Here is a 21,767-nt window from a genome sequence, read left to right as displayed (position 1 = left end):
CAGAAGTGTAGATGACTCCTGAATGGCCTGTTCACTTTTATGTGGTAGTACACATCCTGGAGGTCTACAGAGCACATCCAATTGTCTTTTACCAAAAAGGGAAGTATCGTCTGCAGTGGTACCATCTGGAACTTTGTCTTTGGTACAGATTTGTTCAATCTGCTGAGATCTAGTATGGGACACCAGTCCCCTTTTTCTTTGGAACTAAAAAGAAGCTTGAGTAAGTCCTGGATCCTATTTAGTCTGCGAGGACTAGTTGGACGACTCTTTTTTGTAGCAACTTTTGTATTTCTAGGATTGCTTGTTTCCTGTGACTGGGTGGAACATCCGGAATATTTTTCATGCGTGGGGTAGGAAGGGAAAAGTGTATGGTGTAACCTCTGGATATGATGCTTTGTACCAATTTGTCTTTTGTTATTTCTAGCCAGGCATCTGGGTGCAAAGATAAGTGACTCCAGAATGCCTCCAGAGAAGGACAGATGGGCCTCCTTTCAGGACTGCTAAAAGGGCTTACCAAAGAAAGATTCTCTGTCACCCTAGTTCTGTGGACCCCCTCTGCCACGTGGCTGGTGTCTTCCATTATTGCCTACCCCTCTGCCCCTGGGGGAAGACTCACCATGTGTGTCTTGAAAAACTCTCTTGGACTTCTGAAACCACATCTTTTCGGCCATGTAACATTTTGACATTTAGGATAAGGTCTAGAAGGTATGGTAAAATGGACTTCGGCAGAGAGAGTTTTCCCTTCCTGTTCCACACCTGGTTAGTGTGTCTTTGACCTTAGGCCTCAACAAGGATAAGCCATTGAAGGGGGCGTTAACAAAAGAAGACTTAAAGGGTTCCACAAAGTTACACAAGTGCATCCAGGAATGTCTCCTAATGGAAATTCCTGAACCTGCTGACCCATCCTTGCTCCATCAGCTACATAAGAAATGACCCTTATGGATGGGTTTACTACTGAATTCAAGGTGGAGAAGTGGGGAGGACACTTCATCTGATACTCCCACAGCTACTGAACCCTGTAGAGCATCTCCTAGCTCCTTCAGGAGATCTCTTTGCAACCTGGTAAACTGTGTAAGATAATTCAGGGACCTAAGCGTAAAGGTCACTGAAGAAAACATATGCTTTCCTTATCTGTCCACCATCTGCGACTTTTTGTTCGGGGGGATGGATAGAAGAGGATGTCTCCAAGTTCTTCTTGGTGGCCACTGCCACACCATAGCATCTACTGGGACACCTTTTGTTAGGAAGGTTTTATCCTCGGGGGATGTGATAAATTTATTTGGCCTCTGGGGAACAGGCTCCATGGAATCTGGAGACTCCCATGCTTTTCGACAAACTAATTCCATAAGTTCATCAAAAGGCAGACACACCCAAATGGTGGAAGGTTGAGACCCAAAAGCCTTCAGGTAGACAGGCTCCTCATCAGAAGGGTTGATGGGCTTCCTGCTGCCTCTCTGCTTAAGAATTTCTAGGATGTCTGCAAAGGAGACATCATCAGAGACCTTGGGGACCCTTTTGACTCATCGAGGTCTATGTTAGATGTGATTGACTTCTCTGGAGGGTCTAGATGCTTCCTCTTGCATAATATCTCTTGTGAGGGACCTCTTCAGAAGGGTATTCTGGAGAGGTTTCGGAAGAAAGGGGTTCACTCACTGGGGCATCCTGAGGCCTTGGATCTCCACATCTGTATGGAACTGGTCATGCTGAGATTTACACCAGTGCCTTGGGGGAGGAATGACTGGATCAGAGTAGGGCTTAGTGGGTTTAGTGTCTTTTAATTGCTTAGACATATTTAACCAAGAAATATAAACACAACTTAACACCTGTAATATTTTGGAGCAATAACTCTCTCTCTCAAACTAGCTACAGAGATAGGAACAGAAGAACAACAAACTTTAAACTTTTTTTTTTTGCAGTACAAAAAACAAAGCACACAGGAAAAAAGGACCTCTAACTTAAACGGGCCAAGCTGCTCTCTAAGTTAAATGAGCTGACTCTGGAAATAAAAAGGTTCAAGCTAGATTCCTGATCAATAAATAATTCTCACACACACACACACACACACACACACACACACACACACACACACACACACACACACACACACACACACACACACACACACACACACACACACACACACACACACACACACACACACAATTAAGTCAAGATCAATTGAGCAACTAACACAGATACACCAGGATAGGGATGGAACTGTAGGCCTCGAGATAAAAAGACAGCCCTAGAAAAACACAGCAAGCAATGGGGCACAGTCTAACACTGACTAAAAAAGTCAAAGAACTACTAAGATAACTGCAGAACAAAATAGTACAGAAGGAAAAAAACAAGTTTAACTGGTATAATAAGTACACAGATATGTACACAGACAACCCTCTCCTCCTACCACCCAACACTACAACCTGAGAGAGATGCACTTATCTAGCCAAACTGGAGGTGAAGCTCTCTCCAACCAATACTGAACTTGACAGTCATGAGGAGAAGGGTAAACATTTGCACCACACCACACTCATCACATAGTCTCACTAACTCTACACCACCAAACTCCACACATAGTAACACAAAAACATTTGTAGAGGCTCTCAATAATAATCTGTCTAAGCAACAGAGACCTCCAAAGTAGAAATGCAAGCAACCTCCGTCCCCCAACACAACCCAAATGACACATAGCCCAGACTCAGTGTGCCACTCAACCACAGCCAATAAGGCAAAACAACGTACCCAACACACTAGTCATAGGTGACTATAGTCAGGCACACTGATGTCCCACTCACCAGGCTAAACAAGGAGAAGATTACTGTCAGCTGCCTGTCGGGTGCTAAGATCCGCCACATAACCCATGCACTCAGGTCACTCCACAACAAGTACAAATATGATTCCGTCATTGTCCATGTTGGTGTGAATGACCTGAGACATACCTCCCTGGACTACATGAAAAGAGACATGGAAGAGCTCTCCGATCCTGTAGCCCAGGCAGGTATGACCCTAGCCCTGAGTAGCATTCTGCCATCACCCAGAATGATACCGCAGTACAAGGACAAACTGATTGACCAACAATTGGCTAAGCTTCTGGTGTCATTCAAAGGGGATCCAGTATCTGTCTGCTTGGGATGACACAGTCGACAGGCCACGATGCTTTGCCACAGATGGCCTGCACCTGTCACCCCTGGGATTCCGGATACTGGCTAAGGATCTTGCTGCTCCTATAGTGCCTTTTTTAGGCAAGGTTCAAATGACAAATTCACCACCATAGCAGGATCAGGCAAGCAAAAACTGAGGGTAATGCTACTCAATGCTAGAAGTCTAAATCTCAAAATGCACTCACTCAAGGCACTCCTTAAAATGGAGAACATAGATATCTGTGCAGTGACCGAGACCTAGTTCAAGGCTCCAGAGACCACCCCTGCACTACCATGCTATACCTCATACCACACTTTTCGGCCATGTAACCTGGACCGAAACACCAAAGGCGGAGGTGTGTCCATATTCATTAAGGATATCCACACCTCCAGGCTAGTTGCTCAGCATAATGCTTCCAAGGTTATCCAAGTGTAACTAACTCTGGGCAAAACTGCAATCCAAATTGTAGCTTGCTACAGATCCCCCACCATGCCCCAGGATTCCCACTCCTCCATTCTTGATGTACTGGAAAATATTAGGGTTCAACCAAGCACCCTAATAATGGGTGACTTCAACTACCCCACCATTAACTACTCGTGTACCAACTCCTTAGCTCAACGCTTTCTGGAATTCATAAACTCCAATGCCCTGGATAAACTTATCCACATCCCCACCAGGGGCAACAATATCCTAGACCTAGTCATTACCAACATGAGTGACCGGTGTTCCACACCTGAAGTCAACTCCTCATTGGTCCGATCCGACCATAAGCTAATCACCCTTGATATCCACATCCCGCCCCCATTAAGGAAACCACGGTATAAAATTTCTCCAAAGCCAACTTCATGCTTCTTAAGACAGAAGTGGTGAACTTCATGACACCCATGCAGATGGACAATACAGTTATGACTGCTGAATCCTGCACAAATGCACTCTATAAGCACTTACACGAGTGCATGGATCGTGTTATCCCAAACAGAACTAAGACGCTATCCTCCAAAAAAAGGAAGCCAATCTGGTGGTCCCCTGCCATAAACAAACTGTACAACAGAAGGAAGAAACTGTTGCAAAAGAGAGTAAAATCCCATGAGTGAAGGAGCTCCCTAGTCAGCCTCAGTAAGAAGCTGAGATCCCTTATAAGATCCTCCAAAGCTAGCTACGAAAACAAAATCGCCACTAATTCCAAGGACAACCACAAAGCATTCTATAGCTATGTCCAGAATCTTGATGGCAACACCCAGATCTGCTCTGAGTTACAGCACAAAGGCATGAAAATTACAGAACCAACTAATATTGCCAACATCCTGGCAGATAGGTTCAGTGCTAACTTTACCACCCACCCAGTAAAGGGCCCATATCTATACAGGAAGAATGCAGAGTCCTGTAATCACAACTACACAGGTAAAAGCTGCACTCTCTAAATCCAAAAACACAGCATCAATGGGACTGGACAACATCCCAGGCTGCGTTTTACACAAACTTCAGAACAAAATAGCTCCCCACTTAAGCACCATGTTCAAGAATAGCCTCGCATCAGGCTCTGTGCCCACTGAATGGCGCACAGCAATAGTTATCCCACTCAACAAAAGGGGAGCCACCACTGATCCCGGGAACTATCGACCTATTAGCCTGATGAGCCTGGTCTGCAACTTGATTGACTTCTTTGAAGCAGTCACCAAAGCCGTAGATGAGGGTAAGGTGGTTCACACAGCCTATATTGACATCGCCAAGGCTTTCAACACCATCCCCCATTCTGGAATTATGGCTAAACTCACTAAACTAGGTATAAATCCCTACGTCACAAGATGGGTTGCCAACTGGCTCACTGACAGAACCTACACTGTAAAAGTTGCAGACTCCAAATCTGACCTCAAAGAAGTGACAAGTGGAGTACCACAGGGTTCCATCCTGGGACCTCTCCTGTTTGGTATCTACTTCTCTGATGTACAGGATAACACAGAAGGCCTCTGGCTAACTAAGTCTGCAGATGACTGCAAACTAGGAGCCATAGTCAAGTCCCCAAATGATGTGGACATCCTACAGAAGGGCCTCACTGAAACAGATGCCTGGTGTCAGAGCCATGGCCTCAAGCTCAATGCCAAAAAGTGCAGTGTGATTCCCTTTGGTAAAAACTCTGTACCCATGAACTACCACATTGGCAGCAATCTAATAACATCAAATGTGTGATAAGAGACCTTGGGACCCAGGTGGACAGTAGTCTCTCCTTTGATAGTCACATCTCCACAGTAGTCAGGAAGTCCTTCTATGTGGCACACCTCATCATAAAAGGGTTCTCATCCAGGAAAAAAAGAGGTCATTGTTCCTCTATACTCGACACTCATTAGACCCATTATAGAGTACAACGCCCCTTTTGGAAAGTACCTCACAAGACATCTGCAGCAGCTGGAAAGGCCACAGAAGTACCTCACAGAGAGGATTACTGGCCTCAAACAAATGCCCTACACTGACCGTCTCAAAAAACTCCAGCTTTACTCCGTAGCATATCATCTACTCAGAGGTGATCCCTGCCTAACATATAAAGCCATGTCAAACCCAGAGCTGTTGGACATGCTACACCTAAAGAAATCCGAATCCCTCTGAGCTACGTGCTCTAGGGACCTAAACCTTGTCACCACAATAAACAGGACATGCTGGAGGGATAGATTCCTGTCCCAGAGACTTCCCATACTCTGGAACAGGCTACCCATCTATGTCAAGCAAAGTTCTTCATTAGCACCCTTCAAGAAACATCTTGATGAGTGCATGGGAAATAGGAAATACACCCCGGGGATCACTTCTGTCTCTCTGCTCGACAGTGGCATAGGAAAATAACTTTCTTGGGTGGCGTAAGCCAGGGAACCTTGTTGGCTAGGCTTATGTAGGCCCTTGGGCCGATAGCCTAGTACCTACCTATGAACTTATAATAAAAGGTTCAAAAGTAAACTTGGCCAGAGCCAGTTGAAGAAATGCCCAATCTGTTTAGCGGCAAATGAGATATGGGGATTTCCCTAGAGCATCACGGGATAGGGAGTAAGCCATGAGCCAGTTTGGAGACCTCAAGCTTTTTATAAATGGCCAAGTAGGAACCAAGGATCGGTTCTGAACCCATCAGTAAAGAATGAAGGCGATACAGGACATTGCATTCATCTTTAACACTGGATAGGAGTGATACAATAGTTTCATTAGATCATAGGGATATGGAAGAGTTATTAGAAATGGTGATGTTTATGTTTTCAGTAAAAAACTACGAGTAACACCCAAATGTAAGCTACTTAAAAAAAATGCTGAATTTTCATGGAGTTTGGCATTTTAGACCAGACCACCTCACTCACTGCAACCTGTACTTCTTTTTGATATTTGCTACTTATAATATGCCAGCTTGTTTTACTGACTGATAGTTATTTGCTTATAATCTGCTTTCATTTACCCAATTACATAAAAATCACAGACACAGTGCCTGGGTTTCATCTTATGAAAATGGAATTTAATTTTTCACAAGTATAAATCTGTGACCCTGGTTGCCATATAGTTACCAAAAGTAAAAGCCACAAAAGTTCAACAGCTTACAAACTCCAGTCTGTTCAGAACAACAAGATGCAAATCTCCAAAAAATGCTGTGTAATAGTTAGGATCATTAAAAAAACCTCTAATAAAAAAATATTTAAATAAGATGGGCACTTTTGTTTTGTTTCACCACAAAACTCCACCAGATAAATCCAAGGAAGTAGTGCTAATAACTTAAGAGTTCACTCCTCAGCAGCCAATCTAAGTGTCAAAATTGATCCAGCACCTCCTTAAAGGGAAACGTGGTTCTTCTTAACGTCATACACTTCCGTACCGGTTTTTAAAATGAAGGCCACTATCCGAGTCTGTCAATCAAGAAATACTATGTCAGTCTTCCATGCACAACTGAAATGGCATGTTAACTACATCACTCCAGCACCTTCAGTACTTCCAGCCTGTTTCAGCCACTCCCATAGGTATGATATACTGACATAGTTTAACGAAAAAGATCCAATTCCACCAGTTCTTTAGAGGAGGATATGGATTTAGCCCATCTCACAGTGTTTTACTGTTCCTTCCACCTCCCATTAATATCTCCAGTCAAGGTTTGTTGTTTTTCTTCCATACTAATAACGGCCTTTGTAATATCCCACCTTCCCTCCTGAGCTACTGGATGGTTTGCCATAACTTAAAGGTTATCCAAATGCTATTCTTGCCAAACTCCTTCCATAATCCAGACTTCACTGCAGTGACTGCCACTGCTGCTGCATTCCTGGCCTGTAGATATCTCTTAGTCAGATCCAAACAATTCCCTGCTAGCATTGCAAAAAAGGCCTACTTAACCTGAGAGCTTCCCTCAGCAATGCTGTCAATCAGCAAGTCCCAGTACGGCAGGTATTAGAATTACTCACCACCTTTCTGTCACAACTACTTGGTACATTGCCTACTAGTCAAGTTTCAAATGAGCTCCATTAGTAATTCAAATTCCTGACCTCCCTGGGTATATTGGAAAGACTCTTTTCAAGGTGGGGGCTAGGGGTTTTCCAGGTTTCTCAAGATGCTGATGATCTGATCCATACACCATTAAATAGTGATTTGACAGCTCAACACCTGCCTTGACTCATGTATCCAGAAAATATGTCCTCTGATGTCATAACTAAAAAGACATTAAATGGATCTTGGTCCAAGATGCTCTAGTACCCAATAAACATATTAGTACACTTGTGACTCTTGCGCATGAACACTGTATTTGTTATCCAACAAGAAATACCTAGCACTGACATCCAAAAGTAGTTCAGCATTTTGGTTTAAATCAGACAAGCCATTCCTCACAGTCACGTCCCATTAAACATCTCCAATACTCCCACAGTGAGCACTAAAGTAGCTGAGTAGCACTACAGAATCGGTAGGTCATTCCCTACTGAACCCATGGTCTCTAGACAGGTTGAATACTTTGAACAGATATTAGGCAGATATGCACAATAAAAAATGATTTCTGAAACTCATAGCTGGTACAAGTTGCCAATGTACAGCCTGCAGCAACAGGCTTATAAGCACTGAGTTTTGTTCCACAGCTAATGCTGCATGTATAGGTAAGACCGAATAAATCTAGATGAATCCTTTCAAATTCTAATATAAGCTCCAGCTAAAAATTTATCATTATAAATGTTAACAGCCCTGTGGTAACCTAACCCCCTCCACTTCAGCCAAATATACTCATTTGAATACTAATGACCACAGACCTGCTAGGAAATGTAAATGCAGACCTGTCTCTTGGCTTACTGAAACCAGTACAATGAAAAGTGAATCAGCCACAATAATTGCCATAAAGAATTAAAGCCCCTAAACAGTGCACACAACTTGAAAATAGGTAAACTGATTACATATGTTTAATTCAGCTCACTGTGATTGACACTGTGGACTCATTTAAGAACATGGGTATACGGGTAAATCCAGTTCTGGGTTTTTCTGATCATATCAACATATTGGTTAATGATAGTTGTAAAAGTATAGGCTGTGTAAAAAAGGTTTACAAAGTCTAGGAACTCAGAAATGATGAAATCCTTGTTTGCAAGTAGTATCAGACCCAAACTATAGTATGGAATAAAAATACAGAAAACTTACAGAAAAATTAGTATAAGTAAACTGGAAAGAGTACAGCAGAACTATTCCAAAGCCACTTATGTATGTGAAAATTTAACTTATTGTGAATGATTAAAACATGAATTCATACAGTATTTCATACAGATATTTAAGAGTATACTTTTTTAGATGTACAGATCATTTATCAACAACTGTCAAGTCAGGTGTTTGGGGTTATCAAACAGTAGTAGAAATCATCAGGCAACCTTTGCAGTAGATTATAAAAGAATGAGAGATTAATAGTAATTGATTCTCTAAGAAAGAAGATGATGCATGAAACAGACTACTAAATTTTATTAAAACAAACAGTAATTTAGACATTTTTTAAGAACGTGGACACTTACTATGGGAATGATCGTTTTGGTATACTGACTGTTTAGAAAGGTATTGCTGCCTGTGTTTGAAATAGTTGTGCTTATGTATCTCTGTATTTAAGTAACAGTCTATAAACTAAACATACTTACTCCATAGCTGTATACTCTAAGGATGGTAATTAATGAAATGTTCAGTCAATGCTGGATTCTGTCTAAAAGCTTTGGTAAAATTGGTTTCAGCTGATTCTGCTTCAGTCAAAAAATGTACACCATACAAGCACGGGGAAATATATCTCATCACATTAGTATAAATGATACCTACAATTATTCTTCACGGACTTAAAAATAAAGGTAGCCATGCCACGGTCAAGTCTAAAGTATTTGCTCACGTTACTATATCTGAAGTGAAAATGAACTACAGGCAAATATCAACTAAGTTGTTCCATCTCAACACTGTAGTACACAAAATGAATGAGGCTGAGTATTCATGACTGATCCTTCTTACAACCAAGGTGTCACACATACAAACACGCCTTTTCAGGTATAGGATGAGCAACAGTTCATTTCATGTTATTACCATTTTGACCTACTGATTGTTAACAAGATCATTCAGTATACTCTAATGCCATGAGAAGGTGGATACTACTGTAACCCACCAACACTACTCATTTTCCTGTGCTTTTGCAGAGTCAAAGAAACATTAATGTGTTTAGTTTGTTTCAACAGTGCAGCAACTGTAATGCACATCCAGTTCTCAGTGCAATGAATCCAGGTTCCTAAAGTAGTTTCTGCATCCTGTCCAAATGCATAAGATCAGTGCCATATACATGATGCTCATAAAGTGCCTTGCCCTCCACTAATCCCGCGCAAGTGTCATGAAGCATGTGAATAACAGATTTGAGTTAAAACACCTCTGCTACTATGGCTCACAGGAAATAGTGAAAGAAAGATAGTGATACTGGAGTAGTAGTAGAAGCTGGAGGTGGTGACGCTGAAGTGCAGCAAGTATTCACAAAATTTGGAATACAGAATAAATAATAAACAATAATGAAGAACGTAAAAAATTCATGGAGGAAGGGCTCAGAGTATTTGGAAAAAACAAAAGAATCTCAGGCTGGAGATCATTACAAATTTAGTGTGTGTGCATGGTTGTGTAAGTCAGTGTATACACACACACACACACACACACACACACACACACACACACACACACACACACACACAGTTAACTAAATAGATCACAGCCACAACAAATAATTATTTTTTTCTTTCCCCATTCCACAGTATATTATAAAAGTACTATGTAATGGATGCCTCTGGCATTTTAGTTGCCTTGGCAGAAATAGGCTTCACAAGTTTCCTTTGCAAGCTAGTAGGTTAGCACACAGAAGGTTACAGATTAACTATACAATTTTTAGCTCAAAGAGAAAAATAAAAGCAGTTGTGTCATATAATTAAATAAATGTAAGTACTGAATCACCTCTTGTTCACCGATTTTATTTTGTTGCAGCTTCACAGTTCAGTAATGATGTCTAAAGTGCATGGCATCACTTTAGGTTTAAAGAAACTAAACTTAATGAGTAGTAGTCTTATCAAACTTTTCAGGGTACGTTGCATAAGGAAACCCTTAGTTTAGTTTACTTGGGAAAGTCGTATCTGTCATTTCCTGTTAAAAAGTTGAGCTCATGTTCTGAAAATATTTTATTTTTCATCATGTACCTTAGAAAATCTGTACTTTTTTAAAGGAACATTCTCATTTTTTGCAGCACACAGTCAAATGTTTATACTGTTTACCATTTTTGTTGTTGGGTATAATAAGCTGTGTAGGTGAACAGCTGTTGATAGATGACTCTTTCTTCTGGTTCATAATGGAAATGAAGTTACTTAATGTAGAAAACTGACCTTTGGGTCCCCGGTCCAGAATCTGTAAATGAGAAAATAGGGCTTAAGATTATTGTAAATTAAATACCTAGTGCAAAAAATCCAAATTTCTTGGTAATGTATTTACAGACATTATAACCATTTCATTTTGGAGATGCCAACATGTAGTAGAAGATTAAATTTTTAGTGTGCAACCTTTTACTGCTTTTCCATTGCTTGGTCCTTAAATTTAATCCTTAAAGTGCATGCCTGCTTTGTGCCTTTTACCACCAGCATCATCTTTATCCATTACTTTTCATTTTCCAGTAATGCCTCCTATCCCTATGTAAGAGTGCGACTCATGAGAACCAAATGATCTATCACGTTTCATTTTGTTGATTAAAAGAGCAGCAAAATTGTGGGCCACTAATAATTTGTTTACTTGACTGTAATTAGTAAAAACAAATATACACAGTTAACTTTCACAAAGTGCACGACTTTCACTTATACTGAGGTGAATGGCAAAAACTTTTCTCCTTACTCCAGTGTTCATTTTTGGAGTTAGTGTGTTTACAGACTGAGTGGGAATACAGGTTCCCAAATGGGGTGTGCTGAGATACAGCTTCATCTAAAATGCTTTATGGATATGATATTTTTTGGTTATTTCTATGCAATATAGTATGACCATTTGGGCTGTGGATAGTATGTACTGCTAAAAACTTACAGTTAAGTTATGGTTTATCAAATTTTGATCAAATAAGGCTCTCTCAATCATTATCCAGCCATGGAGCAAAGCAGCGATTTTGTGGGTACTGTCCGGATATCTTTGAATAACAAAGGTGCCAAAACTAATTATCTGAAATGTAACTGAGTACGCTATTTCTTAAAAGATGTCCTAGTGCAAATGCTTTTGCTGCTCAGCACCAGGTTAATAGCTGCATACAGTTTAACTAAAAGACATATCTACAGTTAATATATTTCTATAGCTAAACTCATAGTAGTTTCTGTAAAATAAAGAGATGCTGTTAGAACAAGTTCTCTACAGAAACTGTCTCGGATAGCAGTTCCACTAACACTGCAACACTACCACAGGACAGTGAGACAATTTTTTATTAAAGCTACTTAGTTAATCTTGTTACTTGGCTAGATAACTGATTGGTCTTTATTTATATTGTGGTAACATCTAAAGAAATTGTTTATTTTCAAACATCATGCCTGAAAATACTAAACAGGATAGTGTTTTATTTTCAAAAACAATGTAAAGAGGTCACTACCCACACTTCAAGTAATTTTGGAGATTTATACTCAAATGGTATTTGTGTTTCTTTCTTAAAAGCAACATTTTCAGGGAATATAGCCTCTAGTAAAAAAATTAAAAAAAATTAAAGCTGCCCTTATCCCTGAGGTAGCAGCACACAATGCTTAACTACTACTTGTAATGTTGTGATAAAGTATGCAATCTACCAAAAACAATTAGAACATTAAACATGAATACAAAAATGAAACCGGAAATTCACCACACAGAAATAGCAACCCTGCAAATACTAAAGAATGGTACAATAGTTCAAGATGGAAAGTACATAAAACAATGACATGCTCAGACTGAATAAGCAAGATAGGCCATGCTAAACCAGAATATCCTGGGTAACAAAAGTAAAGAAACTAAGATAAAGAAGAAAAGAGCAGAAAATAAAGGCAGTGCTGGAAACTAGCAGTTAATGGATACAGCAATATCTATACAGGGAATGAAGAGGCAGATACGCCTTCACTACAAAGAATAGTGTACAACACTTTAATATATTCAAGAATACTACTCCAGAACATCAGGGTGAAGTATATCCACAACTAAGAAACTTTTTTTCACTTGGGTGCTTGCAAAAAACATTTAACATTAGATGTGGGTATAATGGTTTTCAGAAAAAACACACTGAAAAACTGGAGAAACAGTCACCATCCACTTTTACTGCGTTCCTAGTACTTCAGCATCAAGCCTTTCCAGGGAAAAAGTATGCACAAGAATGGTGTACTTTATATACATTTCACTACATTCATTACTCAATTCAATTATACAATAATTGATCAATTAATCAGTGAGTCAAGAAAGTTAAAATCTAAAGTGCATCCTGAGCAATAAAGTGCTTCAGAAACATTTAAAGTGCATCAAAACATATAAGTGCAACCCCTTACATTCCTATTGCATTTAACATTATAATTTAAGAAGTTCATACAAAAGCACTTATGCATCACTAGATTAACAAATGCTAAAACATTTTGCCTTACAATGGTAGATGAATTAATCAGTGACTCAAGAAAATTTAAATCTAAAGTGCATCCTGAGCAAAACTGTGCCTAGGAAAGTGAGATATGGCAATAGGTGCAGAGGGGGTTAATGCTGTGAGCTAGTTTGTGTGGTATAGGCTTTTATTCTCTCAGCCCTCATCTGTCTACTCTATGGCACTGAGCAAATCGCTTATGTAGACATTGCCCATAGTTCCCCTCCCAGAAAAAGGACTTTGTCTCCTGCCTGGTTAACAAACAATATTTTTACTGTTATAAATTACTATTACAGGCACAGGAATAGCACATCTACTTTATGTGGTTTTCAGCTGCCTACAGCTTTTTCCTAATATTTATATTGGACAAGCATTCAGTAATTGCTCTTGGAAGCTGAAGCTCCTGTGCACAAGCTAAAACTGAACAAGGTGGTTTTACACCAGTCTGCACCCAGGGAGTAGGGAAGTAACCAAGTGCTCAATTTTGTGAGAATATTAAATTAGACGGGACTACTCTAACTGAAGTCAGAAGCACCAAGGTTAAGTGGCCTTTACTATTATTACTTACTGTTTACCACGGACAAGACAACTATTCAAATCACAGCTAGCTATAGGCCCCCAACTTTGACTCAAGATGCCCACTATACCTATCTGGACTTCTTTGAATATCAATTCAAACCTTAACCCTGATCCTGGGTGACTTTAACCATAGATCTTTAGTGATGCTGCTTATACTGTTTTTACATCTAAAATATTGTATTTTTGCTATTATTATATATTACTGGTTCCATCTGCTGGCAAAAAAAGGTTTCTAGGCAAGTTTTGGTATTATGTGCTACAGATGCAATAATTCCAAGATATTTGTTATTGGTTGGTGTGCTCTGTTGAGCTTTTTGTTGCTTATTTGCTGTGTTGTAACTAAGATAATTGAATGTAACATTATCAGATGTGCAGTGGTACAGCTTACTAAATTGTGTAAACATAGGCATTTAGAGCCTTAAGTTTCTCTATACATTCCCCCAAGTTATATTCTACTTTAAACAGTCAGCAGTTGTGGGAAGAGTCTCCGGTTCATGCTAGATTACACGTTAGTTACTCTGTGCATGTAGACTTAGCTGATTATTTTAGACAAGTAGTATTTCCAGTAAAATAACTCCAAACCCATAGGCTCAACACCCCCCTTCGACCCACATCTGGAAGCAAATGGAAAGACTGATTTGGACTTGCCAGCTACCTCTGTAGCCAGCCTGGTTAAAATGGACATGTTGAAACAATGTAGCAATTGTTTCATGTATACTGTCAATCACCTGTTACTTAAACCGGTAGACACAATGTGCGAGAGAGGTACTTGTGCAATGTTACTGGAAGCAAAGTTATCTCATAAACCACAACAAATAAGCAGGTTCTCAGTACCACTCCACATAACACTAAGAACACACAAAGCTCTGACCAGTCACATAGACCTGCACATACAAAGATTCATAAAAATAAACTAACCTGCTTAATTTCGGATTTCATTCCAAGGGGATCCAGTACTTGACAGCCTGGGAAGACATGATCGGCAGACAATGATGCTTTGCTAGAGATGGCCTGCACCTGTCTCTCTTGCGCTTCAGGCATCTGGAAAAGGCTCTTGCCTCCCCATAGTTCCTTTTTTAGGCAATGTCATGAGGTCAAAACTACCAACATGAAAATTTTATCAAAATGCAAATTAAAGGTCATGCTAGCTAGAAGTCAAAACATGAAACTGCAGTCATTGCAAGCATTCTTAACCCTGAAAGATACCGACATTTGTGCAGTCACAGAAACCTGGTTTAAAGCTGTGGAGAGCACTCTGGCCATACCAGGTTACTCATCCTATCATACCATTCAGACCCCAAACTGTGGGCAGCAAAGCAAATGGAGGTGGAGTTTTAATATATATTAAAGACATACACACCTCCAGGCTGGTCAAACAGTATGACACAACGGAGACAGTCCAGGTGCAGTTAACCACGGACAAGACAACTATTCAAATCACAGCTAGCTACAGGCCACCAACTTTGACTAAAGATGCCCACTACACCTATCTGGACTTCTTTGAATATCAATTCAAACCTTAACCCTGATCCTGGGTGACTTTAACCATAGATTGAAAGAGCTACTCATGCCAAAACACAAATCCCTAGAGATTCCTTGATTTCATCTATGCAAATGCCTTGGGCCAGCTGGTCGACACCCCCACAAGAGGTGATAACATCTTGGACTTGGTATTAACTGACATGAGTAACCACTGCAGCATCCCTACAGTGTCATCCTCCCTGGTAAGATCTGACCACAAAGCAGTCACTTTCAAAGTCACCATCTCCTCCGACCCCCCCTAGCTGGGGTCAAACAAAAAAACTTCTCCAAAGCTGAGTATACCTTCCCTCAGGAGGTTGTAAACATGTTCGCAGCCCCTTTCCCCTCTGTAGGAACTAGCACAAATGTCCAAACCTACACCAGAGTACTATACGAACATTTATATAGCTACACAGAATCAGGAATACCAGAAAGGACAAAATCCTCCTCCTCAAGGAAGGTAAACCCCTCTATGGTGGACATCTGCAATAAATAAACTCTATAATAAAAGGAAAAATATTGTTGTCCAGGACCAAGAAGGAGATGGTGCCTAACTGGAAGCAATCTCTCCTTAGCCTGAACAAGCAAATTTGAGCACTAGTGAAATCCTCCAAAGCAAACTTCGAGTCCAAATTGGCCACATCTACTAAAGAAAATCATAAGACCTTCTTCACATATATCCTCAATCTCAAAGGAAGTACTCAGATCTGCTCAGAACTGGTAGTCAAGGACACCACATACACAAATGCCATAGATATAGCCAACCTGCTGGCAGACAGGTTCAGTGAAAATTTCACCCCTTTGTCCCCTATCAGTAAATCAGGACATCCCCAACACTTGCCCCCCTCCCTTTATCTCTAGGGAGAAAGTCATCACTGCCCTCTCAAAGGCAAAAAATTCAGCCTCCATGGTACCCAACAACATCCTATGCTATATCCTACATGAACTCAGGCAGGAACTTGCAGGATCATTAGGCATCCTAGTCAACCAAAGCCTGAATACTGTCCCAGCCGAGTGGAGGACAGCCACTGTCATCCCTTTATACAAAGGTGGAGCATCCACTAATCCAGGAAATTATAGACCCATTAGCCTAACTAGCCTGATCTGCAAGGCCATGGAGCAGATTATCCTGGATGTGATTAACAAGGACATTGGCGACCTACAAACACCTGATCCCGCATAGTTTGGTTTCGTCAGAGGGAGGTCATGCCTGTTAAATTTAGTTGACTTAGAGACCATCAGCAAAGCCATGGAAGAGGGGAAGACAGAGCACACCTCCTACCTTGACCTGGTCAAAGCCTTCAATACTATTTCCTACTCAGGTATAATAGATAAACTCTCTCAACTAGGCAGCAATCCATATGTTACCAGATGGATAGCAAACCGGTTCAATGATAAAACCGCCTGTCAAAATAGGGGAAGCCACTTCAAGCAGTAGACCCATAACGAGCAATGTACCCCAGGGATTAGTCTTGGGGCCTCTGTTGTTTGGGATATACTTTCCTGAGGTCCAGGTCAAAACCAGTGGGCAATGGCTGACCAAGTTTGCAGATGACTGCAAGCTGAGCATTGTCATCAATTCCCTTAGTGATGTGGACATCTTCCAAGAGGGTCTTCACCGAAACAAATGACTGGTACCAGAATCATAGCCTCAAACTGAATGACAAAAAGTGCATCATCACCCCCTTTGGGCAGACTGACATCCCCACAAATTATCACATTAATACCAAGGTCCTAAGCATGCAATCAGTCGTGAGGGACTTGGGCACCCAGGTTGACAGCAAACTGAGTTTTGACCACCATATTGCCTCCATTGTATGAAAAGCTTTCTAAATGGCTCACTTGATTAAGAAAGGTATCGCATCCAGGGACAAGGTGGTCATACCATCCCTGTATTCTTCCCTTATAGGACCCATTATTGAGTACAATGCATGTACCTCACAAAGCACACACAGCAGCTGGAGAGACCACGGAGGCTCCTCACCTGGAGAATCCAGCGCCTCAAACATCTACCCTATACATATAGGCTAAAAGCCTCATCCCTCTACTTAGTCTCACACAGACTCCTCAGAGGTAACCTCTGTCTGGCATACAAAGCAATCTAAGACCACACCTTGATGGGACTGCTGCATATCTAGAAGTCAAGCTCCACTCGAGTAACCCACATGCGTCACCTCAACCTGGTCTGTGACCTCAATAGGACTTGTTGGCGGGACAGATTTGTGTTCCAGAGACACCCCCTTCTGTGGAACAGACTCCCTCTCCATGCCAAGCAGAGTACCTCATTAACCCTTTTTAAGGGCAACCCGGACAACTGGATGGGGAACAGAAAATACACCCATGAGATTCCATCGGTGTCCTTGCTGGACAGAGGCATTGGGTGCTGACTTGTAGGAACATGGGCTAAATTCTTGGCTAGTCTTGTAAGGGCCTCAGAGGCAATAGCCTAGTAACTTTCTATGATCCAATGCAAGGCCACCTAAATGTAACCTAAGAAACACATCACAAACAGCAGCAACCATCAAACATGCATCTAAGAATCACACTGATTCATTTCAAAATCCCATAAGGCAAACCTTCACAAATTCCAGTATTTCTAGTTACAGGTAACTCCATAGTGACCACACTGATGCACCACTCATCAGACCATGCAAAGAAAGGGTCAGGGCTAACTACCAAGATTCACCACATCATGCAAACACAAATGGCAGAATCATAGTACATGTGGGTGGAAATGACATGGGATGCACATCCCTGGTCTATATGAAGATCAAGAGTCATGATGGAGCTACCTGAATACATGTCCAGGACTTGTATAAACCTTGTCTTTAACAGCATTCTACCATTAAAAAGAATGGTGACATAATACAAACAAAACATCAACAGTTTCAACAACTGTCTTAACTTTGGACATCATTTAAATTTGGGGTATAATACATATATCAACCTTGAAAGAAATGGTAAACAGTCCCAAATGCTTTGTCAGGAATGGCCAGCACCTCTCCTTGCAAGGATTTTGTATATAGGCTAAATCTTTGTCCACTCCAATAGTGCCATTTTTAGGCAAGTTCACTCTTTTAAAGACCAGCATAACTAGTCAGAATCCAGACAATATTACAGTATTGCTCCTCAGCAGAGTGAGCCTTAACTAAAAGCTTCACTCCCTACAAGCACTCCTTACCCTGAAAAAATCGGATGCATGTGTCATCACAGAAACCTGGTTCAGGATTATATCAGTGCAGGGTTTCAATGTCTCTCACAAAAGTTCAGGTCCATCATATCAGATAAAGGTGCTAAAGGCAGCAGTCTCTCTCTATCTCTCCAGATGCAGAAAACAACACTAAACTATCACTAAATGTCCCTGACTGACTAAAGAATTACTGTTCCCTGACTACTTACTAAAGGAAGGCAAGCTGAGGTGTGCCGAGTGTCCTACCATAGCAAAAGCCAGATGATGCATCTCTGTCTGTGTGGATGTGTGAGATGTATATCCTGTCAGAAATCTTTCCTGTCAGGTTCCAAAGTGCTGCTGTGAGAGGTCCAAAGAAACCATGTGCTGGTTAGAAGGTGACATCACCTCTGGTCACCTGACTCTAGTAAAATACACACATAGAGCTTTGCTAAGATCTGTGGCAGCATTTGAAATCTGTAACACAATTTCAAACTTTCCACCCTTCCAGGGTTCTCTGATAAACATACACATTTGATCAGACAAAACAATACAACCTAATATACATGCATACATTCTTTCTGCCCAGCAGGGCCTGCTGTTGATGCATTTTTAACACATGTAACTTTACAAATATATTTTAACTGAAACATCTGTATAAATCAGTGTGATAGTCAAACAACATAAAATTCTTTACAAAACTCCAGCCAACTATACTGGCATATGTACACGTACTGCCCTACTCTCCCTGGCACAGATGGCATTACCTCATCTCATCACAAAGCCAAGCATCATTCCCCAAGGAGAATTCAACTACCTCTCCATAAAATAGGAGGGTTATTCATCCTCAAACATGTATGCCCAGAAATGTCTGGATTTCATCAATACAAACACCTTGGACCAGTTAGTCCACAACCCAGTCTGAGACAACCAAATCCTGGACTTTGTCCTTCGCAATATGCTGCCCACCAATAATAACTTTCTCCCTAGTCAAATCAGACCACAAGTCAGTCACATTTACCATATGACTGAAGCATCTTCAAATACCTCTGGATTCAAAGATTATACAAAGGTTAATCTACAACTAACTGACGACTTTGCTTAATTCAAAAGCCCTTCTATCATTATGACCACATTGTTTATGCAGAGTCATTCTCTACTAAATTCAAATGAAAATAGCTGCACAGATGCATCTGGCCCTTCAGAAATAAGTACAATGCCAAATTCAAGAATAAACCTCTACAGCAAACCATAACTATAAACAAGCTCTAAATTAAAAGAAAAAAAAATAATTACACACAAAATAAGTCTTTCTCTCAAGGTGCCAAAATGGCCTTGTTACAGTAAGCAAGAAACTGGATCCTGATCAAATGAGCCAAAAATCTCAGAAATAATATCCTGCACTCTGTGGAGTTAATAGCAAATTATTTCACATATTTGGACACAGAGTACATAGTCAATCTACCTGCAGACAAATTTAGCTAAAACATTAGCCCCCTCCCTCCTCTCCAATATTCTCATATCATGCACCCACATCAATACCACCCCTCCGATCTCCTAAGAGTAAGTTCTCAAGGTGGAAACTAAGGCCAGGAACATTACCATTACAGGGCCAGATAACATACCAGGTTGCCTACCAGCCTGAAACATTACTTCTGTGACTCTCTTTAGAAGCTACTGCATATCAGCCTCAGAACAGGCTTTGTGCTAGATGAATGGATTTCAGCAGCAGTCTTTTCTTTGCACAAAATTGAGGCTTAATGGATTTGGGTAATTATTGACAGACAGGCCTGACCACTCTCATTTGTATGGCTATGAAAAAGATCAGTAAAGAACTAATAAGCAAGGATATAGACAATCTACAGACTTGTGACCCAGCCTAGTTCTGATTCAAAGGGCAGTTCCTGCTTACTTAACCTGGTCAACTTCCTCAAAAATTGAAGCAATTGACGAGGGCAAAACAGTGCACACTATATATATCAAAGCCTCACAAAAGCAATTAGCACCACCCACTATTTCTAAGATAAATCCTCCAAGCTAAATGACAATACTTACGTAAGTCACTGATAACACATTAGCTCACAAATTTAACCCAGGAACCTATGTTGAAAATGAACTGTTCTCGCATCACCACATATCTATTGTTGCAAGAAAGCTCTTTCCTCAATGCACAGCTCATATCTAAGGTTATTTTGTTCTGGTCCAGGGATATAATTGTTTCACTGTACTTGGCATTCATTGAGATCTTTGCATAATCCCCCTTTCCATATGCATCTGTCCAAACACTTGCCACAACTGGAATGATAATACTTTCAAAAAATAAATAAATAAATAAATAAATAAATCAAGGGCCTAAATCATAAAAATTATGCACACTGTACCTCTTTTCAGTATAATATAGGCTCCTGACAGGCAACCTCTTCTTCATGCAGAGAACTTCAACAGGGCCCATTCTGTCAGACCTATTACATATTCACAAGTCCAATGGCATTGTAAAAACCTGTTCAAGGGATCTCAATCTTTTCTTGCAAAATGAGTAGAACATGTATGAGGGATAGGTATGTATCATAGGGAATACTACTTCTTTGGAACCATCTTCCATTTCACACAAAGCAAAGAACTTTTTGTATGATATTTAATTGCAATTATGAGAAATTGAAGAACAGCTGCAAATTCACCCCCAGTTTAGCTCCACTGTCCTTGATGGATACGGGAAACATCTAAATGTCTCAACATATCTTTGTTTGACCCATCTCTGGGTTATTTGTCTGCAAAATACAAGGACTAAACACTATCATGGAAATGTAAGGTTAGGCTTAAGATCCTCATAGGTCAACAGTATGATTATCTTTCAACCTTTCAACTGTGTCTTGAGATCTGCCTTGGATATTGCAGAAAAAAAGAAGGTGGTAATATGCAAGTGTCCATAATGAACCATTTCTAGTGAGGTTGACAACACTTCTAGTGTTACAAGCTGTTTGAATGAACTGATTGAACTCTCCATAACACTGCCTGTTGTCCTGGTAATCATCTTCCTGGTAATCATCTCCCTGACAGGAGATGATGTTCACCAGAATTCTAAAGCCCAGAAAAAGAACCATACAGTATTGTCTTAGTTATTTTGGGTCTATATTACATTATCAAAAGTTTCAAAACTTTGATTATATGGTGTCGACCATATCAGATTCGAAGTCTTGAAACATCGAAAATGTAATAAAACACAACAACCTACAAAAACAAACCATTTAAACGCTCTAAGCAGGG

General features: G+C 40.5%; 1 protein-coding gene across 1 annotated transcript in view; it reads right to left on the bottom strand.

The window, feature by feature from the left end:
• Window positions 1-21,767, bottom strand: part of HECTD2 (HECT domain E3 ubiquitin protein ligase 2) — a 1,329,650-nt gene that overhangs the window by 975,826 nt on the left and 332,057 nt on the right. The window contains exon 2 of the mRNA XM_044056649.1: window positions 10,896-11,025. Coding sequence (XP_043912584.1) covers window positions 10,896-11,025 — 130 coding nt within the window. The remainder of the gene's footprint in view (window positions 1-10,895; window positions 11,026-21,767) is intronic.

Source organism: Protopterus annectens, chromosome 14.part0 (genome assembly GCF_019279795.1).
Source record: "Protopterus annectens isolate FY-2018-M chromosome 14.part0, PAN1.0, whole genome shotgun sequence".
Taxonomy (NCBI): Eukaryota; Metazoa; Chordata; order Ceratodontiformes; family Protopteridae; genus Protopterus; species Protopterus annectens.
Note: the sequence above shows the minus strand (reverse complement) of the source record. Positions and strands in the feature narration are given on the sequence as shown.